This window comes from Lemur catta, chromosome 1 (assembly GCF_020740605.2).
Source record: "Lemur catta isolate mLemCat1 chromosome 1, mLemCat1.pri, whole genome shotgun sequence".
Taxonomy (NCBI): Eukaryota; Metazoa; Chordata; class Mammalia; order Primates; family Lemuridae; genus Lemur; species Lemur catta.
In genome coordinates this window covers 97,219,413-97,233,171 of record NC_059128.1, presented here as the reverse complement: position 1 = coordinate 97,233,171, position 13,759 = coordinate 97,219,413, and the positions used below count along the sequence as shown (strand labels likewise).

The following is a 13,759-nucleotide window of genomic DNA, read 5'->3' as shown; positions in this document are numbered from 1 at the left end:
TCCCTTTGGCAGGTGTAGCTTCACAGATGGATGCATCAGATTATAAATGTATGATGCTGCTCAACTTGAAGATTATCCAACTAATTACCCTTAGTCAGTTTCCCTGTTCACTAAGCAGCCTTCTAACTGGGCTTTCTGCATAGCTTTCTAATAAGGAGAAAATATGCTTGTCAGATCAGGCTGATTTGAACATTCAGGTCTGTTTGCCTATTACAGTTCTCCTTAGAATACATAAAGTGGCATTCCAGTTTGTATATCAGTCTCCTGTGAGTTCAGTTGCACCCAAGAGATTGATCAACTCTGGCAAAATCAAATCTCTAATCCTATAAAGTTGAGGGTTATACCTCGAGCTGCACTAAAGTAATAGCATTCTAGAGGGCTGTAAGCTGCCAGCCAGCTCCCTACAAGACACCAGTAGTATCATATCTAAAAACCACACTTCCTCCTGTTTCTAAAGCAGGGGATGCAAATTATTGAAGTGCGAGACAGGTATAGCCTGAAGAATACTTTCTTTTAACTATACACGGTCTTTAAAAAATTATCTGAGCAAGCGTTTAAAAATCAGGAGATTTCACAAAAAGATACGACATGAATTTCCAGCTTCTTTTGAAAACCCAAGCACAAAGGGCTAGAGTTGAGATGGCTGCTTGCTGCAGGGAGGGTCTATCTCCAGTTCAGCACTCCAGCAATGTGGAGCTCACCTTTACACCCAGTCACTTCAGACATTTATTACCTGCCCTGCCCTAGCACACATATGTTGTGACTCCTATTTTAAATAAGAACACTTTGGACGTTTTCTAAGGGTTTTTACTTCTTGCACAACGGAAAAAGTTGGGAAGTAAACATTTCTCCTTTTTTTTTTTCATTTAGTGCAAAGATGATAAATTTGGAAACATACCTATATCTCAGAAAACACTCAGACTAAGATAGGCTCCTGGGTATTTCTGTGCACGGGCAGATCGGCACCACAAGGGAGTTGATGAGAAGGTGAGATTGGGAGAGGAAGCTCACACTGTCCAGTGCTGAGGCTGGGAACTGGCAATAGGGGAGGCAGGCAGAATGTGTTTGTGAGGAATCAACCACTCCTATTCTCTATCCTTCTCTCTTGCCATCACCACTCTTGCCCCAACAAGTCCTGCTTTTGGCTAACATTAGAGGAGAGGTGAGAAGTGGGGATTAGGGATGGGACTACAGGTAGAATCCTAAGTAGCAGTGGGTATTCAGCATTAGGACAGGAAGTAAGAGAGGAAATCCCAGCCACCCAGCCAGATTGCCCAGTTCTGAGTAGCCATTCATCTGAAAGGGACAGAGAGTTGTATATAAATAAATGGTCAGGGAGAGGTGCTGCCTGTAGAACTCTAATTAGGCAGTTACTGTCTAACAAGTTCAGGAGATAATGCTAGTCAAGAAAGAACCATTACTTTATAGCCAAAGGGAGAGGAAATAAAGTTTAATAACCGATGAGGACATCAAGGGACAGAGACTGTTCGGAAGAATTCTAAAGCTGCCCTTCAGTTAGAGCAGCTGGAGAAGTGATCTAATTTCAGAAACTGTCTGCCTTAAGTCCCTCCTTTTATGATCCAGACTGAGATCACACAATTAGATTTCAATGGCCCATTCCAAGCCATCTATCAATTGGCCTTCACACCCAATCACATCTTTTGGGTTTTTTCCCTTTGTAAAAATTCAGGATGATTAGGCAAAGCTTTAAGCCATCCTCCATTACTCTGACTATTCTCAACCTCTGCCTTTTCTTGTATTCTTCTAGTGCTAAAAATGGACATTCCCTCTCCTTTAGCCATGCCCATCAGTTCCTCTAAGGCCCATCTTAAGTCTTGCCTCCATTCCTCAGTTACGCTGATCACCCTGAGAGACTGGTAGTTCCACAAGGAACCAAAGGAGCATTAATCTGGGAGTTACACAATCAAGGCTGTGGCCCTGACGATGACTCTGAACAAGCCAATTTATCTTCTCAGTATACAGATGAGGACTCTCAGTCTTTAGAGACTAACTGACATACCTGTGGCAACTTGGTTTATAGCAGTGGTAGAGAGCAAAATTGAAACCTAAGTCCTCTGACTCTTTCCACAAATGTGTGCCTGGCTGCTTTCAGACCTCTTAGTTGCCCGCCATTAACAGATTTATTCAGGCTATTGTTGAAAATAGAGATGGACATCAAAAGATTATATAAATCTGGTATTTTGGGGTCACATTGCCCCAACTTTACAGCCTGAGAGGAATCTCTTCTAAATAAATATCTTCTGAGTTTACTTTATACATTCTGTAATGTAATTCAGAGGGTATGCTTTTAAAAAAAGTATAAGGTGAATCACTCTATGGATACTTACTTCTGTTCTACCAAAGAGGTTTTAAAAGGCTAAGAATGTATACTTGAATTCAAGTACAGTTTAAGGTATAATGGGTTAGAATATTGGAGAACACAGCAATAGAATTTAATCATCTCAAGTACCTCTCAGTAGATAATTAACCGGGGCCATGATAAAAACAATTCCATTAGGCCCATTTCTCTTGTGGCTAACGCTATCGTGCTACTTGCTATAGTATTTTTCCTTTGCTTCCTCTTAAACACAACACTTATTATACTATTGCAAGCATTACTACTTTTGTAGCTATTCCATTTTCCTTCTTGCAATAGAAAAGCAACAGTAGTGAGACAAAAGCATGAAGTTTTATATTTTTACTTATGAAGAAGATGTGATTCTTACAAAAATCTGGGGTGGATATCTAGATACATCTACTTTTTGGTAGGTTTTCTATACCAACAACTAAGAGAAGTAGATATTTAATCCATAAAGCATACAGGGTTTTTAGGATACTTCTCTGTTCTGATACATACTTTGCCCCACCCTGGATATTTGTGTGAAAGAAAATATCTGTCATAGACAGCTCTAATTTGGGGGGCATATGGACTCCTTTGGCAGTCTGGTGAAGCCTATGGACCCCTCCTTAGAATGATGTTTTTATAAATACATAAAATAAAATACATGGGAACCTATTACATTAAAATACAGTTCTATGCATGGACCCTATGCCTTAAAACCTATCATAGATGTGACTCAGGCCCTTCTGTCTACCTAGTTTTTGGCTCTTCAAAGTGGAATTATGAGGTTAGAAACACTATTTCTTAGTATGGAGTCAAACAAATACTCAAGTCCAAAGCCCAAGTCACAAAGTGAAAAGGCACAAAGTGAAAAGTGAATTATATAAGGGAGCAGGCCTGGTCCTTTTAGCAGGTGGCTGCTGACCTGGAATGATTTCAGAGCAGTGCAAAGGTTCTCTTCCTAGATCCCCCAAATCCTTCTTTTCCTTGTCTACTCATGCTTGAAATCCCTTAATAGAGACTAACTCCTTTGTTTTAATTAAATATAGGATTTGCTCTTGTTAAAAAGTAAATACTCATGGGAGAGCTAATACTCTATGCCAAAGATTTTCAAATTTATTTCCAGCAGTAGAACCTGTTTTTCAAATGCAAATATAAATAAATGCAAGTTTTATAAGAATTTAGTATAATTTTATATGTTTTATATATAAATAATATAAATATATAGTATATTTATATGTGTATATTTATTATATAAATATATCATATATATTTATATTACATATTTACTATATAAATATATCATATATTTATTATATAAGTGTATTTATATATTTCTAGTTATACTTATATAACTATAAATCAACACTAGAAACAATGAGGCTGTTTTGATGAAGGAAAATTATGAAATCAAGAGTTATAAATAATAACTGTGGTCTTACATCCATCACAGCATACGATTTATTTATGTATTTTATTTTGCCTGCACAAGATGGAGAAAATCCTGACATGAACACATAAGTAATTTCAAATGGCTGACAATTTGTTATGGCACTTATAATCTTAGGATTTTCTTCAATTAAAATGATCCAGAAGCTTTAAAGAATAATAGGAATTTTTGTTTCAAAATAGAATCACTAACAAAATCTAACAACTGCTCATGTTCCTTAATAATTAAGGATTAGTTGCTAAGTAGTCAATTAGGAGAGAGTTGACAAATAGATTTCATAATTAATTTGAATCCTGACTCCCCTTACTCACTGCATAAACTTAGGCAAGTAGCTGAATCTTTGTCTCAGTTTCCTCATCTGTAAAATGGTTGTAAAAATGGCACCTATTTTATAGGTGTAGGGGTTCAGTAAGATAGTGTACATAAGGCACAGTGGCAAACTTAATAAATGGTATTATTATTGAAGGGCTGGGAGATGAAAAATACTTTTCAATACATTTTAAGATGTTCCATCACTTCTCCCTTAAATTTCTTTTCAGGTATCTCAGCATCTTTCTCTTTCAGATATTCACTCAGAGTTTCAAAACAATCTGATTTCATTTCGCATGTTCAGTCCAAATTTTGAGATAATGCTTTACTGTTGACTTTTATCTGCAGTTGCAAACAAAGTAACATTGCAACCCTGTACTATCAAAGATTCTACAGCTTATTTCAAATCATATAAGAACTACCCCAAACTTAAATCAAGCAATGAAAAAATCTGGGCCAGGCGTGGTGGCTCTCGCCTGTAATCCTAGCACTCTGGGAGGCCGAGGCGGGTGGATCGCTCGAGGTCAGGAGTTCGAGACCAGCCTGAACAAGAGTGAGACCCCGTCTCTACCAAAAATAGAAAGAAATGATTTGGACAGCTAAAAATCTATATAGAAAAAATTAGCCGGGCATGGTGGCGCATGCCTGTAGTCCCAGCTACTCGGGAGGCTGAGGCAGTAGGATCGCTTAAGCCCAGGAGTTTGAGGTTGTTGTGAGCTAGACTGATGCCACGGCACTCATTCTAGCCCGGGTAACAAGGCGAGACTCTGTCTCAAAAAAAAAAAAAAAAAGAAAAAATCTGTAATGCCATATTATCAAAATGTAACATACATTATTGTAACTGTACAGTTAATTATTTTGTTGTGCCAAAAGTATGCACCAGAGAACTTGCTTGGCTTTTAATTGATGGTAGTACACAGGTGTTCTAATACTAATACTGGTTAATGTTTATTGAATGATTATTAGAAGCCAGGAACTATTTAAGACCTTTCCATGTATTAGCTAATTTAATCTTTGCTTATTTATTTGTATGATTATAAAAGTGTGTATGAGCAGATTTGAATTTCAAAACATTACTAGTATAAAGCTGTACACTATCTAATAAAAACCACCTTTATAGAAAATTCAAATGTACACACACACACACACACACACACACACACACACACACACAGAGTCAGAGTAAACCTGACAGCACAAATTAACCCACGGATGATCTAATGCATTAAAATTTAGCATCTTTAAGTATATTTTACTTAAAATAACTTAATATTTACTATAAAAATGAAATGCAAATTAAATGCTTACAACCCTTCTGAAACTCACTGGAGTTCTCTACCGCAATTTGACAACCTGAGCATTCAGTCCAATCACTCATTTACACTAGAGTGTGAAAGGAATTGAATCAGATTTTTCCTGAAAGCACAAGTGTAAATAAGGGAGAAGGAAGTACGAGATTTTAAATACTAATTCATTTTTCAGAAAGGCAAGAATTTATTAGGCACCTACTATGTGCCAGCAATATTAATATATTGTCTGTAATCCCCTTAACACTCATGTCTAGTAAGCATCATTATCCTGACTTTACAGAAAAGGAAACTAAGGACCTGAAATGTTAATTTGCCTACTTAGGGCTCAACAACTGGAAAACAGCAGATAGGACCCAAACTCTGATCTACTTGGCTCCAAATCCCTCCCACCACACCAGATTGCCTCCCCATCTAGCTTTTCCCATTTATAAACCAGAAAAATGAGAATGGGCAAGGTAGAGTAACTTGCTCCTGGAAACAGCTAGTTAGTTAGTGGCAAGGCTGTAACAAAAATGCAGTACTGGTAAATCCTATGAGATGGCCCAGTGGGAGGATGCCCTGTGCAACCATGCCCACCAGGGGCCAGCAAAATCATTACTTCACTTCAAGACTCGACATCAGGCTATATAGCTTCAAAGCAGAGACTGGACGGAGGAAGGGACAAATTAGTCCTCTCCTTAGTACCTATTATGTGTAAAACACCGCTTGGTGCAGTGGAGGATCTGAAAAACAGACCAATAGAACAGACAACAAGGTCCCTATCCTCATATCTGTGGAAAGAAGGCATAATCATATAAAATATTAAATAGTATCCCTGGAGGGGACCTCAGCAATATTCTGGCTCCCTCCCCAGACTCCGACAATAATATATTTTAAGTGACAGTATAAAACAATGGCACAATACAGTATGTGAGAATTGCCAACAGTAATAACTAATATTTTTCAAAGCACTTCTTTGTACCAGGACCTTTGCTAAGTGCTTTGAATTATCTCATTTAAATACAATCCTATGACATAGATACTCTTATTATGGACATTCTACATGAGGAACTGGGGGCTATTTCTGGGAAGTCCCCTATCTAGCAAGGATTCACACGAGGCAGTCTGACCCGAAATCACTATGCAAAGTGCTTTTCAATACAGGGTTGATTTGGAAATGCATGCAGGATCTTTTAGCACAGAAGGTCAAGAAACACAGCATCCTAAAGAAGTTAGAGAACTCAGTACAGCTAGATTTTTTATGAATGCCATCTGATGAGGGTACAGAAGCCTCTCATTGCCTCTCTCTGCTCCCAGAGCAATAGGCTTTTGTGAGAGAGCCATACACCAGCCAACGTCACATCACTTTCTTCAGCTTTCCCATTACTCCAAGCCAAAGCAGAACTGAAATTCTGAATAGCAACAACATACAAAGGCACTGCGCCACTACCTCCGCTGCCACCAACACTGACCTATTGGTGGAATACATTTTATAGGCTGTGAATCAGAAAGGACATGAAAAGTCATCGCTTTTTTGAAAACTCTTTCTAAGCAACCTGAAGAGAAAGCTCTCTTTAAAAAATGATAGAAGTGAGGATGTTGTGCATGCCATCGCAGTCCTTGGGTAATGACTGTGTGTCATAAATAGGATATGGCATTTCAGAATGTCTTTAAAGCTATTTCCTTTTGTTCAACTAATTTAATTTACCAAATGCTCCTGGGAAAAAGGAGGGGGACCAAGATGCTGACTCCACATTTCCTGAAAAATCAACGTTTTCTTTTTAAACTGCTCTCAAAGAAATTACATCTGATTGTTGTCTGCTGGCTCCCTCAAACTCTACCTCTGTCAAAATTCTGCCCCGGCAGGTGTGAGAAAGAATAGATGCAGAACTTGAGTGAATATCCACATCTGTTTTTGGAAAAAGGGAACAGAAGCAGCACAGAAGGAAGTAAAAGAGATAATTGCTGGCTTGAACTACAATACATTTTACTTGTGGGCAGAGGGCCAGCTTACAGCAGGCGGAATATGCAGGCCCATCTTATTGGAATTCAGGGGTGGGCCTCCATTCTTGTCCGGAGACAGCTGTAAACCAGCAGCCCATAGCATCACAATCAGGCACTGAGTTTTGTCAAGGAATGCTGATATGTACAGAAGCAGCTTTGTCTGCTTCAACTGCACCCCTGCCTAGTGAAATGACAGTCAATCTCTGATTCCAGATGACAAGAACTGGATAAAAACTTAAAACAAATGGCGACCTTTCAAAAGATTAATTTGTTTACCAACAAAATGTTCCCTCTTTGTCATCTGAGATGGGGGTGACCTTCACTTTCCCATATCTAGGCTGAAAGGATGCTGACTATAGTCATCTGTTAAGTTAACTCCATCTCAGCAATTATTCCCTTTTTTATTTTTAGTGACAAGAAGGCTTTATTAATTCACTCTGCTTCTTGTTATGGTTTATAAATGCAACAAGCTCATTCTGAATTACTGCAGTGTAACATCAATTTGTTTAAATCTAATTCTGCTACCATTGCCAAATTATGTTGTGACTGTAATTGTGGCCATATGCATGGGCTTAAAACACAATCATGTTTTGAAATCGTCCTTTTTTCTCCACCCCCCCACCCCCACCTCTTACTTCTGGTGCTTCTTCTAATCATTTGACATTAACGCAATTGCCTCACTTTCCATTACTTTATCATTTCAGAAATGAATATGCTTTCAGTGAGAGAGAGATTACTATGTACACCCCAAGTGAAACAGTAAAGAATGAAACTATGATTTGTGAAGTGTGGTTGCTACCCAACTAAGTTAGTGGAAAACACTGCATAACATATGACTCATAAAATCTAGAAATCATAATAGTATTAAATTCAACCTCATGAATAAGTAAAAGGTTCTAAGTTTACATTGCATTATATATTTATTTATTTGGAAAGTGGGACCAAAGAACTGGTATAATTCTACAGCAACTCATATCTTGCTAAAAAGAAAAATGTTTTTATGATTCTTTTCTAGGTCATAACAGTTATAATCAGAGTTATTTGTGCAGCAATTCAAAGCAATGTTTTGTTTGGCTATTTTGTTATGCATTCATAATCGTTCTTTTAAAATTCATGCTAACAGATACATGTTTCAAGCCTTTTAAGAAACCCTTTTTATTTAAAAAAAGATAAATCAAAGTCAAATTTTCTGTAGATCTTTTAATGTGTTGCATTATAAACTCTAAGTGGAACTAGATGTCAGTGAGTAAATGTAAACAGTACCAGGGATTTCTTCTTGTCTCTGAATCTCTATAAGGACCTACTCAAAAACATGTTAGAGGGTTGTTTGTTACTATTTGGCAGATTTAAGATACTGAAAAAAAATTATCAGTGAGTTTCACTTTTAATATATTTTTTTGCAAATTGAAGTCATAAGATATAAAATTCTGAAGTTGATTTTGTGATATGAGGGTGTGTGGTGAGGATTGTATGTATTTCCAATGCACTAAAATCCTTTCATCAGCCACTGATTATCAGGAAGGATACACTTCGTAAGATGGAGAAAATACCAGCTTCTAGGGAACTAGTAACGTAAATTGGCTACATATTCAAATTCGCTCTGTCAAAAATGCCTAAGATTATTTACAGGCTTTTTACAAGCTGATCAAGTTTCATAAGAAGTAAGGAAACACATGGCCCTCAGCAGCCAAATAATAATCCCCTTTGAGTGTTTAGAGTAGTTCTAAAACAATTAGCCTTGATACTGCTTTTCTGATTAACCATACATCACAATGCTAGACATAGTGCTCCAGTTTGGCTAAGTGCCTAAAAAACATTTTTGTAAGGGGTAAATCACAATTGTATTTATCCCCAAATGTTCTACATGATTGTTTAAAATGAAATGCCTGAATACTTCTCTCACAGGACTTTCTGTACAATGCTTCTGTTTTATAAATGCAAAATGAAAATACTGTTTTTTAGTTAATACCATCATATATCTATATCAACATAAAATGATAGAGTCAATTGACTATTTTGATCAAAAGGCTAATAGTCAGTTTGAGCAAAATGTGTATAATGTATATCCAATTTTAAATTGCTCTGGAGTCAAGTTTTATAAAAGAAAAAAAAGGATCTTTACTATAGTAAATGAATACATATTATCTATACGTCATAGAAGGCAAAGTACTTTCCCAAATCCTTTTTGCTCAAAGTACATGGATACAATATCTAAGGCACTCATTCTATTTGGAAATTAGAATAAAATATGATAAATGACTAAAATTCTGCCCCAAATTTTGGATGTAATTTTGAATTCCCTATTTAAATCTGAATCTTCACTCAGATTCACAAAGCAAAGCATAATCCTCTCTAAATCTAGAGGTATACCTTTTAAAACTTCCATACTCATCAGAGAAAGTTTGCATGAAATGCAGCAGTTGCCTTGGGCTACAGAGCCTCAGCAGTCCGCCAGCTAAGCCAATATTAATTCTAGATTGAAGAGGAAAACCAACAACAACAAAAGAGAAATCTGCTTCTGTCTGTACAGCCAGAGAAATAATATTTTTATTTCAAGGGCTTTGGGCTCATGGGAAGCAGATAAAAACCCTTTCACATTATTCACAGTGACATTTTAAATAAAGTTTCAGCAGAAATAAAAATATCTAACTTTCTGGTTATTTCTTAGGCTGTTAAAGTATTTCTATGATAAAGTGCTCTTAAAACAAACTTGTTAGTATAACATAAAGCACATATAGGGAAACTAAAAATATATTTCAGGATTACATGAATAAAGTAAGCAGTTGAAAACATCTATGTAGGAAATTTGGAACATTAATCTATGAAACTATTACACCAGTTAGAAATGGCTTTGCAATTTAATCCTAAAATTAATCTTAGTTTTAGTTTTGATTTCACAAACATATACATTTAAGAGCTTTTGAGAGAAGCCAAGGTTAAAAATGTATTAAAAAATGTACAGATGTCACCTCAGTAATTGTTTTCAGTATTACAAATGACCTTAAATTAAATAATTTCCCAGTTAAAATGAAGCAGTACCCTTAACTCTCTTAAGAAAACCCCACAACACAGAAAGGGCACAATCCTTGCTTTGGGACACTGTAGCAGCAAGTCAATGGCAAAGATAGGCACAGGCTGAGATCCCTTAATGCAAATCTACATTTCATTATTTTTCCCTCTCATTATTTTGCTGACATAAAGGATTAGTCCCTGCTTGCTTCAGGTTTAGAATAATATTCTTAAATATTTGCATATTATGTGAGCATATACCATTGAAGTGGATACTGTGCTATTGTTTTCTTTTGATTTTTCTAGTGGTAAGCCTACCATAAAATATTTAAAATTTCTCTATTAATTCTTTTTGTTGGTAAATTATTTCTTCTGTGTTAAAATTATGGTCCTAGATTATTCAGGAATATCAAGCAAAATAATAAAATTTGAATGAGCTACAAATAGATTATTTAAAATAGGTTTATATTTTCTTAATCATCTCGAATTATAAACAGAATGAAATCCATTCCATTTCATGTCTAAAAAATTTCAAGGACAAAAGGATCACAATCTTTACTTAAAATCTACATTCTATCTTACATTACTAATAAATGAGTTTAATTCTTAAAAAAAATTAAGAGCTCATTAAAATAATTCATTACTTACACATGCTTTTCTCTGATTAATACATGGCAAACTGATTCCATAGTTCGCATTTACAGCAGCTCTGTGGTAGATGTTTTCAGGATCCTGCATGATTTTTACATTCAACCCTATCTTTCGCTGAAACAAAGAAACAATGAAACTTTCATTCCGGATGAACAAAAATGCTTACTAACATTTTATATCCTCAAAGGAGTATAAAGTTCTTTGAAAATAATTATTTTAATGTAATTCTCACTGGAAAAAATATATTTGGATCTTTTATTTAGGCTGCTAATTGGTCCCTTTTATTTACAGAAAAAGAACTTTCTGTAGATTTTCCTCTACGTATCCTATTGCTCACACAAATACATCTCAGACACCATTCATTTTCTCAAAAATAATGCTAGAAGCCAACCAAAGTGGACAAAGGACTAGAATACCTGGGCTTGATTTATTTTTAGCTTTCCAGGTCAAGGATTTTGTCAATAAAATCTATACTACAAATGCACAGGTAGAGGGCTCCCTTGGTCTGTTAATGTGGCCACTTTCCTCTAGGGATATTTACAGGTAAATCTCAGTTTGGACCTAATAAATTTACTACAACAAATTTATCTACTTCTTCATGGAGATTTTTGCTCTCTATAAGAATAATTAGTGCTTTCATTAGAAAAAATAAAGGCATCTTGTTTGAAACATTTATTCCTCATTTTAAATAACTGAAATAGTTACTGCTGAGAAGCTTAAAAGTAAACCATAAGAGTGGGCAGCACAGTGGTGGTGGGAAGGGGCCCTGCATAGGTGTCAGGACACCTGGGCTCCAGTTCTACCTTGGACTGCTATATGTGACCTTGTGTACGTCACTGCACCTCTCTGGAAGTTGGTTTCTTTATTTGCAAAAGGTGGAAGTTAGACTTCATGTTTTCTTGAGGAATTATCCCAGAGCTTTGGCATTCTATGATTTGAGGCTAAAAGATAATTTGGCACTTAGGGTATATGGTATTACTAACAATTTCTGAGGTGACTTTTTTATCATGATATAATTCACATACCATTAAAATCACCCCTTTAAAGTGTGTAATTCAATGGTTTTCAGTATATTCACAAAGTTGTGCAACTATTACTACTATTTAATTCTAGAACATTTTCATCACCTCAAAAATGAGACCTTGTATCCATTAGCAATCACTCCCTGTTCCCTCCTTCCCCCAGCTCCAGGCAACCCACTAATTTACTTTCTGTCTCTACTGATATATCTATTCCAGACATTTTATATAAATGGAATCATATAATATGTGGCATTTTATAAAGGAGGTTGGAGATATTATGAGCAACTTAAAAACTGATTTTCTTTCAATTAAGTGTCGTGGTTGAGGGTGATCTGATGCAATTGTTAAAGTGATTGTAGGAACCAGACAGATTAGTACATGATTCAGCTATTTCTTTGCTCATAAGCAGTCTTAATTGGCCTATGTCTAAGGTCAAAGTGAAGATGGCTTCAAAAGTATCTATAGAATGCATGCTAGATAAGCACAGATAAGACTAGATAAACTATCTCTTAACACATTCTCCAACCTTCCTTTTATTTTCTAAATAGTGTTTTTAAACCAAATTACCAAATAACTGCCCTCAACTGTCCACTTTATTTAAACCATGCAGGGACGCAGGTTGCAAACAAGATATGTCTATTCCCTTCTCTTTGAGGTACATGTACGTGGTGACAAAAGTAATGTAGTACCTAATTATAAATGGCTTTCCTTCTGTGGGTAAACCACACTCACAGCACTACTCCGGGATTTTTGTGTGGAAGCCAAGTGCCTCTTTTATTGAAATTAATACCTGAACATAATTTTTCCTTCTTAATTAAACTTTAAGAATAATTTCCATTCTACAAAGGATCAGGAAGTTGCTAGTATGTATTATATTGACTGGTGGTTTCTGTAATTAGGGTGCTTTTAAAATGTGTATTCTGGATACAGAATTGATGGTAATAGCTTCATCTATCATATCTAAGCTTTGTTAGAACTTTTTAATTCTGGGATCATTGGCTCAGTAGACCATAGCAGTTTTCTTAGTTTTATTATGCTCCATCAACTTTGTGTGGTTATAAGACTGATGTAGGGAGGAAATGACCAAATACAGAACCACAGTTAAAACTGGCCTTAAAATCCAGTTGTGTTTGCCTATTTCTGTGGCACTAGATACAGATATTTCTGAAAGAAATCTGTATGTAACTAGAAATTTAACAGAAATGATAGTTGTAATATCAATTCTTTATTGTTGGCTTCCAAAGCAATGGGAAAGGTTTTAAAATGATTAATAGTCTCATATTCACTATTTTGGCACCAAAGCATGTACATATCAAAATAATAATATGTAGCACATGATTTAATTTCCCTTTTCAACAAACATTTCAAAGGCATCTATATTTAAATAATATTAACACCTCAAAAGGCTTCACTGACAATCACTACGGAACGCATTCAAAACCTAAATTTATTTTATACATCTATAGAGATGTATGGGAAAATACTTACAAGCATAAGCTGCATTATCGGATCCAGTAATAAGGTTGTTCAAGAAAACCAATTATAGATTTCAAAAACAAAAATAAAATCAATCATTCCATTAAGCAGAAAAGCATGCTCTGGAAGATGATCATATTTTACCAATGGTAAGATAAATATAAGAAATAATTTCAGAAATTTTTCTTAAATTAGTCAAGAAAAGATA

The 13,759-nt window shown here is 35.7% G+C and overlaps 1 protein-coding gene across 3 annotated transcripts in view; it reads right to left on the bottom strand.

Moving 5' to 3' along the window:
• The window catches only part of IQCH (IQ motif containing H), a 201,869-nt gene that overhangs the window by 153,144 nt on the left and 34,966 nt on the right, over positions 1 to 13,759 (bottom strand). For 2 of the 3 annotated variants that reach the window (XM_045541600.1, XM_045541616.1), the window contains exon 1: positions 11,051 to 11,087. The exons of the other annotated variant lie outside the window; for it this stretch is intronic. In XM_045541600.1, coding sequence (XP_045397556.1) covers positions 11,051 to 11,054 — 4 coding nt within the window. In that variant the 5' untranslated portion in view covers positions 11,055 to 11,087. Of the gene's footprint in view, positions 1 to 11,050; positions 11,088 to 13,759 lie in introns of those variants that run through there. 3 annotated transcript variants of the gene reach the window in all.